The following is a 20,461-nucleotide window of genomic DNA, read 5'->3' on the forward strand; positions in this document are numbered from 1 at the left end:
ATTGACCATAATGTATGCCTGGCCTACACAGATGTATTTCAGGGATTACACTTTGATAAGGGATTCCAGGTGGCTAGAGAATTGATTCATTCCTTGAACCCTTCCCAGAAGAACTATCTGTACTTTCTTTTGACCCTTCTTGTTTGATGCGTTATACAAAAAACTCAAGGGGATTCCTACTATCATAGTGAGTTTAAGCTCTCCAAAGCTTTTTCCTTAAACACAAATTCCAATTTTTCATCCCTTTGCCAGATTTGACAGCAAAAGACAGCTCGGACCAGAAGAGAAGTCTGGTGGTAGAAAGGCATTTGGGGGAGCAGATATTTTTTTCTGCCCTGTTCTTTGACAGCGTACCAGCTTTTACCTCCACACTGAGTTTTACCTGAAGGGTAAGAGAGGAGTTGCTTTTAAGATGTTGATGCTCATTGTGACTGAAGCTCTGAGAAGCCCAGAACAACTCCAGGGAAGTCAGAGGGCTCTCCAGCACAACTCCTGGTTAATTGCTCAGTGAAGCTGCAGACTTCAGTCAACACATAGATCTAAGACCAACCTTTCTATCTCTCTAATTAGGGATTTTATAGTTTGTGTCACAGTAGCATCCAAACAATTATGGAGTTACTCCTGCTTTATATCTATGTTGAATTCAGTCATATCCAGTGACAGGGATTCCTTGTATGAGTGATCCTACCATTGGGAAGCGCTACCCTTTAAGGCCTGAATCTTATATCCTCCAGAGCATGATGCCCTGATTTTTCAGATTTGCATTTGATTCACTCTTTTCCTTCTTATTTTGATTTTCAATCCCCATAACAAAAACACTCATCAAAGCCAGTTCTTATAAATTACATTTTAAAAATAAAAAAAATATAAAATGCATATAGATAGTCATAGTATTTGCATACTTTGAAACAAATAGTTCAAAGGTGAATTTCTTTGCATTATTTTGGGGTAAAAAAACCCATTATGATAATATGAAAACTTGTAGGTGAAATAACCAGTACAGTGTTCACTCTCAAATTTCAACACAGCTGAAAAACTCATACACGGTGTTAAAATTATGGGTCCAAATGGCCATGTTAAACCTATAATACAGTAAAGAATATTTAAAGAAGTGTATGTACATTCAGTGTTCTTTTAAAAGGCTCTTTGAGTGAAAAGTGCACATCCTTCGCAACTCCCTTCAATCCTGAAACACTGCAAATATTTCACAGAAGCAGCCATTTCTTTGTATGCAGTGAGAATTTCCTAAAGATACCCAGGTGTAAGTGCTTCTTGAACTAAAGTGTCTTCCAGGACTCTTGTCCAAATAGTCGTAAGTTTTTAAATGTCAGATACCGTGTTTGTCCAATATATATAAAGTTTAACATGGTTTCTCAAACACATATAAATGATACAGGGAATTTTTCTTACTTATATTACTTATGAAGTGACGAATTGTCCCATTGATATCGTTTAGAGGGCAGGACATGCCTGTTCCAAGATATGAAGGGAAATCACATAACTGAGACAATTGCTAACAATAAGGAAACCTAGATACTTATAAATCTTGTAAACAGAAAGAAACTCAGTCAAAAGTAAAAACCTATCACAACATATATATATAAATTGCCTCATTTGGGAGTAGAATAGCAGTTTACCAATGAAATTAAACCAGTGGTCCATATAATCCTGTGTATAATCCAGACAATACTTAGTTACAGGAAGTTAGAAAAAACCTCCAAACTGAAGAAATGCAACTGGTCCCTCTGTAGAGGCAATTCCTTCCTTATATCAGCTAAATTCTGATTAATTTGGTTATGAATGTCTATATGCAATGTTTTTCAAAGTTGTTAGCTAATTATCAGTGGATGTTCTTACTAATCATCCAAGTATCTACTTTAAAAATCTTTCAAAGCTCTCAGATGATTTTTTTTTTACATTAAATTACAACTTCATTTCGTGTAGTATAAGAGATATAGCCTGTTGTTATTTTTTAATTTGTTAGCTCCTAATTCAATATTTTTCATTTTTTTCTTGGATGACCAAGCATAAAGTAGACTCATCGTCTTCTCATAAAGTAATCTTTCTCCCCCTCATAATCTTCTCTTTTTCACTATTAGTTGTATACAACTGATGCCTCTGATTCACCTCTTTCCTCAACGATGTATACTTACTCTCAATATCTTACAGTTCTCCTAAACAAGTTAGACTCTCCCAACCTATTTTCATTTCCCAATAATGTTTAGCTTGATAAAAAAGTTACATTAGTAACTTTTTAGAAATATATTCCACTGACTGTACACTGAAACAAATTTATTTATTTGCTATTACCAAACATATCTTTTCCCTGAGCTTCTACAGGCATGATGGTGGTAATTTAAAACTTGAAAATAAATATTCATATTTCTATTTGAAATTTTCTCACTCTATATTTTAATTTACAAGCACTTCATTTTGCTAGACATATGATTCTTTTTAGTTTTGTGAAGTCTTCTGACTAGTTCTCTCACCTAGATGCCATTAAGTGTCTTTTCAAGACCATTAATAAATATATAGAAATACATCATCATCATGGCTAGGTTTCCTGAATGAAGATTTGGGAAGGATTCTACCCACACTTGCTACAAGCGCGCTGGTGGTTAAAAAGGCCAATGCAAGATAGACAAGTCCGGTTGCAAAAGGCACAGCAGAAAGACTCCTTAGGGTGGTATCGACAAGACACGGTTCTTTCTACGTTGTCTTTTCTCCTCAAGAGTGATCCTGTGTGCATTCTCAATGGAAGTAGCAGTATTATAGATGGTGTGTCTCCAGACCTCCCGATTGGAGGCCAGAGTAGACCAGTTATGTTGATCAATGTGGCCGAGGCTGAGATGTTGTTTCAGGGAGTCCTTGTATCTTCTCTTCAGGGCTCCTCTCTTGCAGCAACCAGTGGCAAGTTCACCATAAAGCAAGATCTTAGGGAGATGGTGGTCCTTCATCCTTGAGACGTGCCCTACCCAGCGCAGCTGTGTTCTCATCAACATGGCCTCAATACTTGTGACTGCTGCTTGTTCCAGAACAGACGTGTTAGTCACATAATCTGACCAGTGGATGTTTAGGATTGTACGGAGACAGCGTTGATGGAAGCGCTCTAGGAGACGCAGGTGGTGGCGGTAGATGACCCATGATTTGGAACCATATAAAAGAGCAGACAGCACTATGGCTCTGTAAACACTGATCTTTGTACTTTTCTTCAGGTGTTTATTTTGCCAGATTCTTTTATGGAGTTTTCTGAAAGCACTATATGCCTTTGCTAACCTGTTGTCTATCTCTCTGTCAATCTTACTGTCTGAGGAGATGAGGCTACCTAGGTAATTAAACTTCTGGACTGACTTGAGCTCTGATTCGCCAATGGTGATATGGGGATGATGGAAGACTTCCTGAGATGCAGGTTGATAGAAAACTTCTGTCTTCTTCAAGCTGACTTCCAGCCCAAAGAGCTTAGCAGCCTCTGCAAAGCATTAAGCATAGTGGAATATTTTGTTAATATTATTATTGATTATATCTGGGGTGTTTTTTTGCTTTCATTTTTTGTCTTTTACACAGGTCTAGTTAGTGACTATATTTTTACGTAATAGCCAATCAGATGGACATAATTAAAAACAAAATAAAGCAGAGCAAGTTTTCCCTTATCCATAGTTTCTTCGACAATCTACATTTCACTAAATTATTCAAGACAGTAAAGCTGGGGGGGTTTTGTGCTTTTATTGCCTTTATTTGAGGAGAAGTTTTTCTGTGTTAAAGGTAAATTCTTCTTCACTTTGAGGCTGTTCTCAGCATCCCTGATAACGTCAAAAAAGCAAATATTTTTAGAGTAATCTCAGACACTTAAAATAAGTCTTGTATGTATAAAGCTACTTCAGAAAAGAAACAGTGGTCCTTTTTCTTTCAAAAAAATCTCCTGTAATGTTTAAAATTTCCGTGTAAAAGGTATATAAATTCAGATCCATTATTTTAATTTTGATTATGTTGTTGGGGGTTTTTTTGCTACAGTGTATAGCCTGTGTTGTGAAGGAAGTTCATACACTCTGAGAAAAGTGGTAAATTATATGTAATCAGAGACACACAAAAAACCCAGACACCCCTTTTTTAAACTCAGGTCGCATGAAAGGAACAAGACCCCTACACTAGAGCAATAACAGGAACAGTGAGGAGCATAAGTGCTGAATAAAACAAGTCTAAGTGAAAAATGCATTAAAATAGAGCAGGCAGGGTTACATAGTCCTTTGCATAGTTCTCCTTTATGTGATACTGTGGCAGTTGGGATCAGCTGAAGCACTCAGAATTCCACATTCAACTGGGCAGGAGCTGAAGGAAGAGACCTCCACCAAAGGATCTTCAGTTTTAGGATGTGTTTCTCTGTTAATCCAGTGGAGCTCAAAGTCACTGATCTCTAGGTCACACTATTGTTTATCCATTTGCACACTTTGTATCATACAAAAGAAATATCCAGCTTGTTCTGACTGGGGAGAGTGTGGTATCTAAACCCTGTCCAAAGTTGTATGTTTATTTCACAAACACTACACAATGCTCAAAATTACTTTAGAAACTAATTATTTAGTTTAGAATAAACTAAATCAATCATAATTTATTAGATTACTAGATCATAATCTACTACTGTGTAGTAGTAAAGATAGATTTATGATTTTTTTCAATATGTATGAAAAGCAAAGTAGAATTCTGCGTTTATCTATTTATGCTCTTCCTTTAACTTGTTTAATTTTGGTATTTTTCAGCATGAAAATACAGGAGAACAATTTGTTCCTCTTAGATTTTAGCATGTTTTACTTCTACTGGGCATAAGTTTCACTGATTGAACTGTCTTACAGTTTTGGATAACAAGAGTTCTGTGGGGAAAATTTATTTAAACAACATTCCTATTTAAGCATCTACTTATTCTATTTATGTTCTTAGAAGAAAAATTTGTCTCTGCTTTCACCTTTATGAAAGCATTTTTTTATTGTTTAAACAAAGTTCTATTTCTTCACTAAATTAAATTTACAGTTTTGATGAAATATGGATTGTCACAAACATTTTCATTTTCTGCTTGAAGTATAAGGCATATTTCTTTGATCATACTTTATCACGCATAAAAATACAGCAGTGCATATGTGCCACTGACTCTCCACCTCAAAGAAAACTATCAAAGGGAAGCACTACATTGCTCATATATTTCTCCTTAAAGACTGAGAGAAAAGAAGCTACATATGATATATGAGTGCTGAACACAGAACTGCAAAAGAGCAATAAGAACATATGCAGAACAGAATAGGGAGATAAACTTATTTCACTTAATCATTTACTTAGCTCAAAGATATCATGCTTTCAAAAGATGTGAGGAAGAAAGCATTATTCTTCAGCATTATGTGAACAGTTTAATGTACAGGGTTTTTTGAGACAATGTTTGTTAATTCTATGTTCCACTTCGAAAGAGTTGAAGTTTTATCATAGTACAAATCTAATATGCTGTTTTTGTGAGAATACATCTTTTCAATACATATGCCAACACCTGAAAGCTCCAAAGTCACAGGCATTATGAATCCATCTGTTAGAGACATACTTTACTAAATTTATGCTTAAATGAGAATAATTCCTTGAAAATACTATTCAGTGGCCTACGTTCTTTAATCTGAAAAACTGTGTTTTGTGTGGGATCAGCAAGACAGGCAAAAGTATGTCAAAGCACTTCTTGAAAGACAGAGCAGCCTCAAGAATCTTTTAAATATATGGTGGCCACTGGTATGTGGTGGCTACAGCCACAGACTGAAATTCAGTCTGCCTACAAGTGCCTCCAAACGGCATATCCCATAGGAAGTCTGCAGACATGAATATATCACCTGATATATGGAGAATTTCTAAATACCTGGCTAGGAATTGAGGAAAAAGTGGTGGAAAAGTCTAGCCTAGCCCAGCCATTGATAACACCTGATGGATTTACTCCATTTCTAGGGAACAATCTACACTAAAAGCTAGTGCTAGGGATGACACACTATTTCTGATAAGACTGGGGGCTACTGAATAAGAATATGGATTATGAAATCTTTCATAATCACTTCCTAAAGTGCAGCACTTCTTTAATTTTACAATATACGTAGCTGGTTCTCCAAATCTATGTTAGGTTTACAGTCCATAATATATAGCAAATAAAACAGAACTGCTTGTTTGCACTTATTTGTGATGGGCCATCATAAGTCCTGTTTCCTTTCACTGCCACTCATTAAGACACTATGCAGTATTGGAAATAAACAGAACTCTATTTTAGCATCAAAAAACTGTGCAGTCAAATGAAAATATGCAACAAGTGAGACAGTGTGAGTGACAGATCAGAGAAGCCCAGGTTTTATTTGTTCTTAAATCAGCTCTCACAAAAATGATGGACTCTTATGCTTGGAAGTTACAAGACTGAGAGTGAGAAGATCTTTCTAATTACTCCTGTAATAGGAAGTAAGTGACATTGCATGATATAAATCTTAAAACTCATTTTCACATTAAGTCAAACAAAATAAACAGCTTTAATAATATCATTCATGTTACATAGGTATTGCCAGATTTCCTGATTTTAAATTTGTGAATGGAGCAACTTCATACAATTTTTCCCAAAGAGTCATTCTAGGAGCATGTCCACACTTAATATACAAGAGAATAACTCGCTCACATTTGATATAAGGTTTATTTATGAGATACATTTTTATCTTCAAAAAAATTTGCTTTTTCTGAACTTCTAGACAAAAATAGTCATGACACACAAAAAAACATTTCCATGGGATGTAAATTAAGACTGCTCTTCAGACATGAATTGCTACTCTAGATGTAGGCATGAAAATGCCAGGGCCCCAGGGGTAGTCTCAGTTCTGACTGTCTCTGCCAGCCCCCTGGGGCTCCCCATGGCCCAGGACTCCACGTCAGCCCCTGGGGCCATCAATCCCTGGCCCAGAAATGCTGCAGCAGGGCCAGTCTCCAGTTCGCTATGGCCCTACCCAAACTCAGCACATTCCCGTGGAGGTTCTGGTGCCCAGGGCCAGGGCTACCCCCCCAGACTGCCTGCTCCTGGCTAGGGGGTGACTCACACCCTGGCTGCCAGGCCCTGTCCCAGTGGACTACTATAGGCAGCCACCGATGACCCACAGAGCCACCAGCCCTCACAGCACCCTGAACAAGTATGTATTAAACCATCTTTACAATGAAACCTTCATGGCCCATAGTTAGTGCCGTTCAGTATTTATTATCATAGAAAATCATAGAATGGCTTCAGATGGAAAGGACTTCAAGGATCACCTACTTCCAACCCCTCTGTAACAGACAGGGACACCTTCCACTAGATCAGGTTGCTCAAAGCCCTGGCCAACCTGGCCTTGGCTACTTCCAGGGATGGGGAGTGGACAGGGATATTAGTTAAGCTGGACTGTTTTTTAAAAGGTTAGCTGCCATTTTTGTCTTGAAACCTTCACAGTGAAACTAAGGGCCATTCAGGCTCCATGAGGAGTTGTGTGCTGTATGCTGACGAGAAGGACCAAGGGAGTGGGACTGGCCAGGGAAAGAGAAAATGGATCTCCACACCCTGGCTGGGAGACAGAGCTGTGGATACCCTCAGGTTGCGCCAGAATGTTCTGGGATTCTTCCAGACGCACCTCAACATTGTTACAGGGAAGTTACTTGTGCTACGGGCAAGGGGAGAGATGCAAATCTAGTGCAAATTAAACAGCTTGCACTGCAAATCATAATTTAGGCATTTAGGCATAGCTGTATGCAGTACAAACTGTACCAGAGACTTGCACAACTAAACTAGTACAGCTTTATTTCTGTGTGTATCTCAATTTCCAGTTGCTAAAATTAAGACAATCTCTTTTTTTCCCATTAACCTGTCTGTCTTGCCTAAGGGGGGGGGGCACTCCGCGCAGAGTCTTTCTCCCACTGTTTCTCAGGAAACCTCTTTTCAAACTGAGCATCTATATGGTAATGCACTATAAAATACAGGTATAATTAATAAATGTTAGCTATTCCTAAATGGTGCTGTAACCAGCCCTAACTAGAGTGCTACAGAAGAAGGGATGGTGACTCACAGGGAGATTTGCAGGAGCAGATATTAATGACTCCTTACACACCTTGCCTCAAGTAAAGCTCAAAACCGTGATAATATATCAAGTTGCTGAACCTAATCTCAGCAATAGGTCTGAATTCTGGTCAGGACAATGGCATGCACTATAGAGCTTGCTGAGCTGATCTAATTAAAGCTTACCATTTCCTCTAGGCTTTAATTCAATCAGCTACCACATGCCAAAGCTCAACTGCCTCAATTAGGGCTTCAAAATGTTTAAGCCACCAACTGGACCTAAAGTCTATTCAAGAAGCTCACTGATGAGTGTCTTGGAACAGACTCTAGAAAAAAGTAAGGAATGGGAGAAAAAAGAACTGTCAGGATCATTGACTTTAATAAGCTGGAATCTGTCCTGCATACTTTAGGCTTCTCCTACCCATTTGCCTTGTTACTCTGAAACAATTATTTGCCTAGTTAATTTCAAATTATTATGTTGCTCTAAAATTGGAGCACACTAGCATTTTCATTGGAATGTCTCAGCTCTCCTTGTATTTCACCTCCTGTTTCAGTAGTTGGGAGGGAGAGGGGAAGAGGAAGAAAGCGGTACTGTTTGCCATGCTTCAAATGAAGTTAAAAGCAAATAGGATGTTTTTACTTTTATGATAAATATTTTAATTGTCTTCAAATCTGAAATTTTCTTATACAAGGGAGCTAATCATAAAATTTAAATATATATGGTATTTTCATTCTGAAGAAGGGTTTACATGCACAAAAAGAAATGGTAACATGGATGAAAATAACTGTACTAAAAAAAGCCTAAAATTAAATGAAGCATAGATGCATTTTGGATCTTCTAGCTTCAACATCTTTAAAGGGATTGTCCGCTTGCTTGCGTGCTTAGCCTTTCAGTTTATGTAATTCTCTGCTTTTAATTTAAAGTAAGAAGAAAAAATACCAGTGAAATAGTAGCCATTTTTAACAAAGGTTAATGTTTCCATAGTCTTAAATGAGTACTTGTCTAGATCATTAAACTACTGTACAACAGGAATCCCCTATCAACTAATGCATTGTAAGTACAATTACAGTAAAAAAAAAATATAAGGGTAAAAAAAAAATATGGGCAGTCGCTTAAAAAGACTCATTGATGAAAGCTCCTGTCTGAAATGGTACATTTCCTAGAAAATACTGTATATAAACAGACCACTATATTTGAAAGACATTGCAGCACTGTAATTCTCTTTTAAGAATGGATAAATTAGTTTTGTCCATCATATTTTAGCTTTAATTCATTTAATCTAAGAAAAACCTTCTTCACTTGGCAGACACTCATACTTAATTCTAATTTGGCTATTTTATAAAGCTTGTGTTGATTTCTCTTCTAATATTTTGCTGTCTTTTAATGGAGACAGATTGTACTTCATATTTACTTCACTGTTACATGATTTAAAGTGGTACTGTAATAAGAAGCACTTGTATTATACTTGACTGAATACTATGAAATGTTTATGATAAATATATATGAAACAATATTCATTACTCAGTAAAGTATTGGCCCATATTTTTCAAGATAGATAATAGCCTTGTTTGAAACTTGTTCTGAATGTACTACCATTGTTTGTCTGAGGTTTTAATCCTGGCTTAGGCCTAGTATTAATGCAAAACTCAGAAAACAGAAATGCAGCACATGGGATGTGAAACTGTCATTTATATTTTGTAATAATGTAAGAAAAATGGAGGTTACAGAATCTCCATCATCAGAGAGATGTAAAAATTAGACAGGACCCTGAGCAACATGCTCTGACTTTGAAGCTGGCTCCAGTTTATGACTTGAGTAGACCATTGGATCAGATGAGTGCCAGAGATCCTTTCTCATCTCAGTTATTCTGTGCTTATACGATTCTGCATTAATATGTCTCAAATATCCATCAGAATAGATCAAATTAAAGAAGCAATAAAAGGCAAGTAATGGTGTAAGTTATGTACTGGTTACTAGTATGTCATGCTATCAGTTGCATAAACAATGTCTTCTGATGTCGCTTAATCTTACACATACTGTTAATAAGGTGCACAGATTGAATTGATGGAAACATAAGGTTAATTAAATGTTGAAGTGATGGTATAGATGGTGTCAAAATTAGAAACTCCTTAGTGTCAGTATCTGTAATTTTGCTCTGGCATCTTAAGAACAACTACAACACATTAAGCAAACTTAAATATTGAATGTACATATAACCTGCTCCTCCCGTAAATCTTTACAATCCACTAGTAGTATCTGAATAATGAGTTTCTTAAAAATATACAGAGACTGAAAACCCTCCAGTTCAAGTAAGGGATAAATATTATGAAATTAATTCTTACGCAAAAAAGTATCCATAAAAATTATGATCAGTAAGGAATGGAAGAAATTGATGAAGGATAAGATACAAAGTATAACAGATGTGAATTTTAGGAGCCTAAGCACAACACTGCATTTCAAAATTGCTCATTCTATGACTGCTCTAGCTCTGATGGTGCTTATTCGTGAAAATAAAATGAGAATTTTAATTCAGACATCTCATCTTCCACATGAGTAGACACAATCTAGATGAAAAGGTCTTGGAAGAGAATCTATCCTCCACTTTACATTATGACTTTTTTTTTTTTCTCAAAAAATAAAGTAGATAACAGAAGGAGACAGTCTCTGCAGTTTACAGAATATCCTCTTGGAAGGCCAGCATCCTGAATTGTAAACCCTGCTCCTAGGACTGTGGATGCACTATAACCTAGAAAATCATGAACAAAAAAGAAGAAATACTGCCACCAAAACTGCCTGTTTTGATTGCACAGGAGAATAACTTGAACGGTACAGGACAACTGAGATAGCTGTTGTAAATAAAAGCGTGAAGCAGGAGAGCAGAGTAGATGCTAAGGTTGAAACAACTCTATTCTTAACACAGAGCTGGCCCAGGCTCAAGAAAAATGTAGAAAAAAATAGAAAGCAGAAAAAATCAACAGACTATATGAACAAAAGAGAACTGTACATTTTTAGTACAACATAAGAATGAAATTAATTAAGTGCCTGCACTGGCCAAAGAAGATTTGGATAAGCAGAAAAATAAATTACTCCTTCAGATAGTGATAAAAGGAAGGGATTGGCTGAAGCCAAATTGGTAGACTATGCTGCTAGAACAACCTAACCTAGGAACTAAAGACATGGCTGAAAATAATTAAAATAAATTTGAAAATAAAAACTGTGGTGTTAACATCCTTCTTAAATTTTCCTCGTGTTATTCCAAAAGACAGATGGATGCTTAAGTACAACATTTTTTGAAGCATCTGTGTATCATCAGATGAGAATAATATCTAAATAGGTCAACAGATAATAAGTAATATTAGTAATCTATTTTAACTAGATGCAGTAAATTTTTTGCAGTTTAATAGCTGACACTGCCTTTGTCTGGTCCAAGACAACAGGGGTGAAACAAAGGTGCAAAGAAGCATGTGAGATACCGAGCAGGACGCTGTACAGCCCCTTTACCGAGTCTCACATTTCCATCATGTATTGCTGCTGTCGTTCATTCCTTTTGCCTTATGTACTCTGCCTTGCTAGTGCATTGTAGCCATTCACCTCTTGCCACATAGCACTGGCAGTGGCCAGCAGGCAGACACCCACGGTGGTCAGCTGGTAACAATTCCTTCCGTTCTTCCAAGACAGCCATGCCACTTACTTTTGCCATGCTAAAGCTCAACACACAACAGCTACACTGACACTTGTGTATTATTAGCTATACTGGTTGTGCAGAACAATGCTGCAGACCCTTTCTAGTTCATACTTCACCAACTCATGTATGCAACTGGTGTTATATTTGCTGACCTGAGCTGAATGTGCAGGAATCTTGGTGCAGACTCTGTGGCAGTAGGATATGCCCTCTCTCTGCCATCCATGTCCATACAGCCTGATGACATCCATACAGAGGATGTTAGTCATGCTGCTCCATAGGTCTTTTATTAAGGATGCTCCATGATCTGTGTGCCTGCCAAAGACCACACAGGCTTCAAATGAAGAAACTCATCATATCGGTATAGCCATGGTCAATCAGGATGTTTCTGAAATCAGTGAATTTACAAACCATAGAGTAGCTTCCCAGCAGGCAGGAAAGATTCCAAAACTCACTGGAGCTGTGGTTACACTGCCCTGTCCAATACATTTGAGTAGAACAACCTGAATGACATTACTCCAGAAATGTTTCCCAGTTTCTTTCTATTTATAGCAAGGAAATGTTTGGCTAGGGCTCAGTCAATCCTTACTGCAGTGTGAGTGACTAAGCACCATTAAGAAGTTCTCAGAAAAGCTAAGCATCTTTCTTAGTCTTCAAAGCCTGGATTGACTGACTTTCAAAAGCTTTAGTGCAGTTAGAGGCCAAGCAGAGATCCTGAGGACACTTCTGATGGTCCATTTCTCATCTATGCTGAGTATTGCAATAATTATGGTGTGCAAATCACCTGGAGTACACTGCCTTCTCTGGATACAACTGGTAATGCTTTCAGAGCTTATGTACAAAGTATGACAAACAATATGTATGGACCTGTCACTTCATTACCTACCCACTGCTCCGGATTATTCCACCACATCTTAGCATCCATTATAACTGGGTGGGCTTTTACTCCTGCCTCATGTGGGACTACTATAATTCTCTTCCTTCTTCAGGGTAACACTGCTGGTACAGTCACCATGGCTGGGCTTCGCGAACGAAGATTTGGGGAGGGCTCTACCCACATTTGTTACAAGTGCGCTGGTGGCTAAAAAGGCCAATATGAGATAGACACGTCTGGTTGCAAAAGGCACAGCAGAAAGACTCCTTAGGTGGTATATTCTGCAAGACATGATTCTTTCTGAGTTGTCTTTTCTCCTCAAGAGTGATCCTGCATCCTTTCTCAAAAGCATCAGCAGTGAAAACAAACAAAAAACCCCCAAAACCAAATAAAAAACAACTAACCAACCAACCAAAAACACAACAACCCCCCCCAAAGGCTCATAAGTACAGTGATGACTGCACTCTGCAGTTATCTGTCAAGTTATTGTGATTATCTTGAGGCTAAAGACCCAACAATTCTGACCCGCACCAACCATTGGTCTGTAGGATCACATTTGTATCTAGGCCAACACCTCATGTCCCATGAAGAAGTTCCCCATGGCCTCAAACAACTATTAGGAACAGTGGCTATTTATACAGTATCTGTAGAATACTGATCAAGAAATGAGCAGGTGATCCTCTCTCTCCTTTTCTAGCAGTGTTAGCCAATAGGAAGGCAAAGAAGACCAGAGCCAAGTGGATTCATTTGGTGGCAGGGATTTGCATGGTGCTGCTGGGGCCTAAACAACTTGTGAATATTTAACACTGGCTCTGTCACAGTTGGACTCTGCCACAGCTGAGAACAAAAATGTTGCAAACTAGTTGGGTCTGACTGCTTCTTGCCCAACTATGCAAGACACTTGGACTTTGGACTGGGGTATAAAACACTGGAAAGAAATTTCAGACATCAGAGGCCGGAAGGTCTGAGTGGGACACATGAAGGAGGTTAAGCAGAATGGTCTCATCTGTAAACAGGATGTGGTTATTGTGTAAGAACTGGAGGCCCCAAAGAAGCTCTCAAATACAGCAGCTAAATCCTGTGAGATAATGTGGATTTTTGCTGAACTATAAAATTAAAAGGCCTATTACTGTTCCCACTGACATCCCAGTGAACCCAGGGGTTTTTTTCACAAATTTTCTAGAGGAAATTACTCTAAAATTTTTTACAGGAAGAGCTCTGACGTCCCAGGGAGCATTGGTTTGTTGAATGGCATCAACCAGTAAGCCTGAAGAAAGAGAACTGCTGTCCTCTCAAAGTTGTGCATATTGTATCATTTGCCTAAATGTTTGCAAGTATAGATACAATGTTGCAATAATGAATGGGGGGTTCCCCTGGTACGTACTAAGGTAAACAGAAAATCCAATCCAATCTCTCCTCTAAAAATGTACAGTCCAATTAAAGAATGCATTCATGGGCTAAGCACACAGAAGGTAAGAAAAGGAAAGAAATTCTAATATAAAAAAGTGGGCTTTTCAAGTCCTTTAATTCGTCAGCCAGTGTTTGAAAATGATTAATACTACTATAAATAATGAGGTTAGTTGTGCTATCAAAGTTGTAACTAGGAGTGTTTGCAGGGCTTGGCCTAACACATACTGACAAGAGGACTCAAATGGACTATAACTTACATTCTTAAAGTTATACACGTATATGTCTTTACCTGTAACAGTTTGTATTTACAGTCAAACAGTCAAATATGGCCAAGTTCTCCAAGCTTTTTCCTGGTTTATTGCGTTACAATAAGCACAAGTGAGTAGATGGGAAAATAGACATTACACTGTAACTTATATACATTAAGTAAAATATGTCACAGATAACTAAAGACACACTGAAAATGCACACATATCTTTTAAAATTTAAGTTGGTTTTTATATCAGATATTTATTGAACCTTAATTAAGTCTGATTATTTTATTTCTAGGGCTTTTGCCATCTCTGGAAGCATTCTTTCACATTTTACTAAGATGATTTCAGGAGATGTCCAACAGTCCTGGTAGCACAAAAGAACAGCTCTTTGCAGGAATATGTGAACTGTCTTGGTTTCTTTCAAATGCTTATACATGGTATACCTGCTGGCAATATGGCTGTAAATTAACATGGGCTTAAAGGTGTAAGAAGAGTTTGTGGATTTTTTACTTCTAATTATGATGATGGCTGCATCATAGCTGTTTCACTGCATTCCAATTATGCTTATCCCTCTGTGCACTATGACCTTTACTGTGCTAACAAAGCACGCCTGGCTATCAGGCTGGAAACACCATTTGAAAGGACCATTTTACAGTGTGCAGAGACTTTTAGTGCTAAGGCATTCATGCTGTAGCTTGCAGATGAGAGCCAGTGTCTTGAATCACAGCGCTACAAGTTTTCACTCCAAAAGTGATGATTGATCTTCCAGTTGATTTTAGTTAAAAGGAAGTTCAATAATGAGTCACAAATAATAATTATCTCCGCCAATGTAACAACGATTGAGACGAGTAATACTTATTACCTGACCACTGACTAGATAATCCAAAAATGCAAACTAGTACTAAAAGAAAAATAAAAGCCGAGTACAGAATACCGTACAACAGCGGTTATCAGAAAGAAACGTTTGACTCTGTGCCACCGGTTTACATTGGTCTTCCAGTCGTAAGAATGAATGGAAGCGCCTTCGTAATCCCTGCGCTCACCTGGCGACGCCAGGGACGGGCTGTGCCTCCGCCCGGGCGGTGTTGGCCGCTTTAGGCCACTCTCAGCAGGCGCTCCCAGGTCGGGGCCACAGCCCCAGCACGGCGGTCGGGGTGAGGGGTGCGGGGGGCTCACACACACCCCTCTGCTACCTCCTCTCTCCTCGTCCTCAGTCCCGCCGCCGCTCTGCGCTCCCGCAGCCCGGGTGGACCCGCTGCCCGGCCGCCGCCCAGGGCGGCACCACCACGGGGGAACGCCCGGCGCTGCCCTGGCCCCGGCCGTCATCCGCCCCGCCGCCCGGGATGAGGCACAGCCCCGCCGGCCCCGCCGCCGGGGAATCTCTCGCGGGAAATACGCGCGGAGGGCGGCTCCGCGGCAGCCGCCGTGCACCTCCGGCGTCGCGCCAGCGGCAGGGGTGGCGCTGCCCACGGCAGCCGCGACCTCCGGCCGCCACTACCTGTTACCGGATGCCGCCTCCGCCCGGCCGGAGGCCAACCCTCGGCTCCCGCCGCCCCGCCGCGCCCCACTCGCGCCCCGCACGCCGCCCCGGCCCCTGCACGGCGCGGCGGGGCGGGGGGAGCGCGCACCGCCACATCCGGGTGCCGGCGCTCTCAGCGCGCATGAGCGGCCGCCCCGCCGCTGCTGGGCACGGCGCCGCGGTACCGCCGCTGCCGCTGCCGCCGCCGCCGCTCCTCCCCGGGGCGCTGCGCTCCGCGCTGTCAGGCAAGGGGGAGCGACCGCGAGGCGGGGGAGGCGCCCTCCGCAGCAGGAGGAGGAGGAGGAGGAGGAGGATGGTTGTGGGGGCGGGCAGCGGCAGCCGCTGGCAGCAGCCGGGAGAAGCCCCGCTGGTGACTGGCTGGCGGCACACGCAGCTCTGAGGAGGCGGAGGGTGCCTGAGCCTAGCCACGGGGCGGGCGACTGCTGCCGCGGGGGGAGAGGCTGCGGCGGCGGGCAGGGACCGGCACATACACACACGCCCACACACACGCACGCATACACACACACACACACACACACACACACACGTAGGGACAGGTGACAGCGGCGGCCGCGGCTGCCACGATGTGAGGCGGGCTGTGCGGGGGGCGCGGGGGCTCCGCGGAGCGGCGAGGCGAGGCAGCCCGCACAGCTCCGGCGGCGGGAGGGGCGGCTGGGGCGGGGCCGGCCGGGCCCGCGGCGATCCCCGGCGGGCAGGGCGCGGGGCGTGGAGCGGCCGCGGGCGGCGAGTCGGGACCGGCGGTGGCGGCGCTTAGTGGGCTGATCGGCTCCTGTTTGCTTGGCTCCAGTCTGCGTCTCCGAGCCCGCGGGCCCCGATGAGAAGCACCCCTGCGCTGCCGGACTGACGCCTCGCCGCCCTCCCCGCGCACGAGAAGGAGCGCGGCGCCCCCGATCGCGGGCCGCCCCTGCACCGCCCTCCCCGGCGGGGGCTCGTCTGCCGCCTGCGGGGCGGGCGGCGCGGCGGTGACAGCGCGGCGGCGGCGAGGCCGGGGGAGCGGGAGCGCCGCCGCCGAAGACCATGAGGAAATTTAACATTAGGAAGGTGCTGGACGGCCTGACGGCGGTCTCCGCCGTCGCCTCGGCGTCGTCCGCCGCGCAGCAACAGCAGGCGGGGAACCGGGAGACGGAAATCCAGGAGACGCTCCAGTCCGAGCACTTCCAGCTCTGCAAGGTGAATGAATGCTGCAGCCCCGAGCCGGCTGGCGGCCGGGGAAGGGGGCGCGCCGCCGCGATGGGCGCTGCGGGCTTTGCTCCTCCGTGCCGACCCTGCCGAGCCTGCCCGCTGCTCCTGTTTACTTGTTGGATTTCTGTATTTCGGGGGGTGAAGAAGGGAAGAAAGCGGCGGGTGTAGCTGTACAGGTCTTGCTGGATTTCTCTAGTCATCTTTCTTGGAGAGTCTCAGGGTTTGTCGTCTTCTAGTAATACTGACCATGTTCATGAAGGCTTCGTAGAAAGAGTTGGATGAATGGGGAAAGGAGTGATACCTAGCTGTAGCGCAGATGTGATTATCGCGGCATTTGAGTAGAAGCCTCTGCTAATGGGCCCGAAGGACAGGGGATCTGTTGCTCTGCGTTATTTGGAAATGCATTTTTCCTGTTTCTTTACGCCTGAAAAAGGCTGTCGTCGTTTGTGGTGGTTTCACTGCAGTGTGTTGCCGAGTTGCTGATGCTGCTATTGCAAATCTTCTCTAGAGACAAAGTTCCTGTTTATTTATTTGCTTGCGTGTGATACACTAACTGCGATTTGTGTCTGCACATTTCAGAAAATGATGCAGCGAATTAACCACGAGCTGTACCAAGAGGAATAAAAGCTGATTTGAATATCAATGCCCATTTTTATCTTTGCAATGCACCCATGGCCTAGCTTGACATGGATGAGCTTGTTCATGGATTCTCCTACTTGTTTTTTCTAGTATCGCAGACATTTCTGCTGCTTTTGCAAGGTGGTCACAAAGGATAGGGAAGAGAGCAGAGCTGTTGTCAGTTAGATCTTATTTGCTTGGGAAATACAGAGAGTTGTGGGGTATGCCTGCAACTTCAGTTAAGTAGACGGAGTATATCAGAAGTTTGCTTTGTGTTTATGAGATCCTGGAATACCCCTGCTTTTAACTAAAGGTTTTGAAACAGAAAAGCTAGCATTTGTATGGCTCATACTGTGTGTGTGTTTATAGCAAAAGTGAGAGTAGGTGACACTTTTATTATGTTCTCAGTTCTTATGAATTGCAGCCCGAGAAGCATAATGGAGTTATTGCTTGGTCAATTACCAAATTAATCTTGGCTAACCGAAAAGCTAGAAGTGCCAATAGCTTCATATTAAGAGAGAATCCCATTGTCGAGGTGGGGTATTTTTTGGTTTTGTTAATTCTGGGGCTGGCTGTTCTCTTTGGGGAAAGTACAGAGTGAGAATTTGGTTCTGTCAAGCTCAGGTTGTTTTCTTTTTTCCCTGCTGAGAGAGGTTGCACTGTCATATGGAGCCCATTGGATTGAAATTGAAGTGATTCTGAGAAAAGCAACTCTTTAGTAATTTGTAATAGCTCTGATGGCAAGTCTGGCTTTGTTGCCAAACTTGCTAGGCATATCTCACATTTTAATAGTTTAGTGTCTTTGTTAGAGCTAAAAATAAGATTACTCAGGGAATGAAGTAGACGAAAAAATAAAATGCTGAGTTGGTACAATCTTTGTACAGAAGAAATGTAGGATTCAAATTAAGTTTCAGTAAGTCTGACTATCACTTGGTGCTCAAGGATGAATGAGTAATTATGACTGGAAAACATCGTTTATAATTGGTTCATGTAAGACAGCTGATTTTCTCAGTCTGTCATTTAAATACTTTGTAGTTCCTTTTTAAATTGTGATAAACGCTAAATCCTGTTTTCTAACATACAGTATTGATTCTGTTTATTTTTGGTATCCTGCTTGACACATCATTACTGCGATCCTCTGACTTGTTAGACCGTACGCCATGGTTTCCCCTATCAACCTTCAGCCTTGGCATTTGATCCGGTTCAGAAAATACTGGCCATCGGGACTCAGAGTGGAGCACTAAGGCTGTATCCTTTTATATTCTGAAGTGGAATTAGTGCACTTTACGCAAGTGATGTTTTGATTCAGCTGCTGGAACCCTTCAAAAGTCTGGTGGGAACCAGGTATGCAGGAGGGGAGAAAAAAAGCAAGCTCTGTTTTCTGTTTGTGGGTGGCTTGGCTGTTATGGTTGCTTTTTGTGTCAGTTCAAGTTGTGTTCATGATATGAGGCATGGCTGATCAGTCCCCATTATCTCAAGTTAATATATACATTTTGTAGAGGATTACTAGTGTGCTGACAGTTTACAGCAACTGACTGCAAATCTAAAGAGAGACATAGGCTGAGCTCTATTTTGTTCTGCTCTGTCCTTTGGGATTGAAACATTCTGTGCTGCTTGCTAAGGGTGGGTTTTAGAGGTTTTTTTTTTGGTTGGTTTTTTTTTGGGTGGTGGGCTTACTTTTGCTGGGCTTGTTCCTGAGATAAGCTTTGTAATGCTGTAGTTACCTGCTACTAATTCTGAGTAGCCAGATGATGGTTTCAAGTGGTAACAGTAAAGGGTACAGGAATTATATCTTGCTAATAGTTTCCTAGTGACTGAGATAAGCAGAATGAATTTTTGAAATAAGGGCACTAGTAACCTTGCTTCCTTTTGTTCACTAAAAAGTGAACTACCCATATGTTCATAGCCATATGGTACCAGAGCCATATGGTACTATCCAAGCCATGTAACAACATATGTGTTTTAACTTTTATTTTTAAAAGATGATGTCCTGTAGATTCTTTAATCCACGCTGCTATTGCCCAAACCTTTGCTTTTCAGCATAAGATAATTAATTGAATTCTTTGTTGTCCTAAAATTGGCTGAACTCTAAACACTATGGGGAAGGCTTAGGCCATCTTGCTAGAAAAATTGACTTAATCTTCTTTAAACTGTAGGTAAATATAATATTTTCTTTTGCTACTTATATTAGTCTACAAGTACACCTTTTTTTTTTCTTTCTGGAACATCACTACTGTACTAACTTACTGTCTGTAAGGTTAATTTAAGAGGATTGACTTAGAAGTTGAAAAACTAGAACTGAAAAACTAGATTTGTAGTTTTTCTCCCAAGGTTTCTTAATTCAAAGCATGATGAACAGTGATGACAATGCAGTGTTCTTAATGCTGTATTTGAAACTACTCTTAACTCCATAAACTACTGTTTTGAAAAGGTCAAAAAGTTGGTGTAAATAAAGAGTACAGTTCATGTAGGTGATGTTGTTAATAATAATAATAATAATAATAAGTGAGAAAGCAATAAATAAGAAAGCAAGAGACATAAAAGTAAGAATTTGGATTGGAAGAAAAGGAGAGATGAAAATGCACCTATTTAGAGCTTGCCTATTATTTTGGGCAACATAATGTTGCAGTTTAGATAATGATGACTCAACAAAACCTGTTTATGGATGCTTTTATGTGACTAAACACACCTATGAATTCTTGGAGCGTGAATTACTTTCTAAATAATCGAGAGAACAATTGGAAAATTGTTGGGGAAGAAACAGTTACTGTGAGAAAACTGCAGAAAACGTATTTTCTAAAGATAGGGAAGAGGTTGCATGCAGAGGCTGAG

The 20,461-nt window shown here is 41.3% G+C and overlaps 3 protein-coding genes across 14 annotated transcripts in view; 2 read left to right on the forward strand and 1 right to left on the reverse strand.

Moving 5' to 3' along the window:
• LOC127481693 (uncharacterized) overlaps nt 1-15,615 on the reverse strand; it is a 64,381-nt gene extending 48,766 nt beyond the window's left edge. Inside the window, exons 1-2 of the mRNA XM_051811256.1 lie at nt 15,333-15,615; nt 3,014-3,469 (exon numbers count right to left, since the gene is read on the reverse strand). Coding sequence (XP_051667216.1) covers nt 3,014-3,469; nt 15,333-15,615 — 739 coding nt within the window. The remainder of the gene's footprint in view (nt 1-3,013; nt 3,470-15,332) is intronic.
• A 17-nt stretch (nt 15,616-15,632) lies between these two features.
• LOC127481685 (uncharacterized) lies at nt 15,633-16,795 on the forward strand. Its single transcript, XM_051811247.1, has 2 exons — nt 15,633-16,053; nt 16,617-16,795. The coding sequence occupies exons 1-2, from the start codon at nt 15,633-15,635 to the stop codon at nt 16,793-16,795; spliced, it is 600 nt and encodes a 199-aa protein (XP_051667207.1).
• STXBP5 (syntaxin binding protein 5) overlaps nt 16,523-20,461 on the forward strand; it is a 101,388-nt gene continuing 97,449 nt past the window's right edge. For 9 of the 12 annotated variants that reach the window (XM_051811203.1, XM_051811205.1, XM_051811200.1 and 6 more), the window contains exons 1-2: nt 16,524-16,999; nt 18,780-18,877. In XM_051811203.1, coding sequence (XP_051667163.1) covers nt 16,847-16,999; nt 18,780-18,877 — 251 coding nt within the window. In that variant the 5' untranslated portion in view covers nt 16,524-16,846. Of the gene's footprint in view, nt 17,000-18,779; nt 18,878-20,461 lie in introns of all 12 variants that reach the window. The other 3 variants (XM_051811198.1, XM_051811199.1, XM_051811202.1) reach the window with 1 other exon arrangement.

This window comes from Manacus candei, unplaced genomic scaffold (assembly GCF_025592945.1).
Source record: "Manacus candei isolate 608988 ecotype Guabito, Panama unplaced genomic scaffold, ASM2559294v1 h1tg000081l, whole genome shotgun sequence".
Lineage (NCBI taxonomy): Eukaryota > Metazoa > Chordata > Aves > Passeriformes > Pipridae > Manacus > Manacus candei.

What these genes read in the sequence shown, in the direction of transcription:
- LOC127481685 (XM_051811247.1), top strand. Translation starts at nt 15,633, where the DNA reads ATGAGGCACAGCCCCGCCGGCCCCGCCGCCGGGGAATCTCTCGCGGGA. An exon ending in GCTGCGCTCCGCGCTGTCAG is followed by an intron (nt 16,054 to 16,616) that starts GCAAGGGGGAGC and finishes GCTTGGCTCCAG; the next exon opens with TCTGCGTCTCCGAGCCCGCG.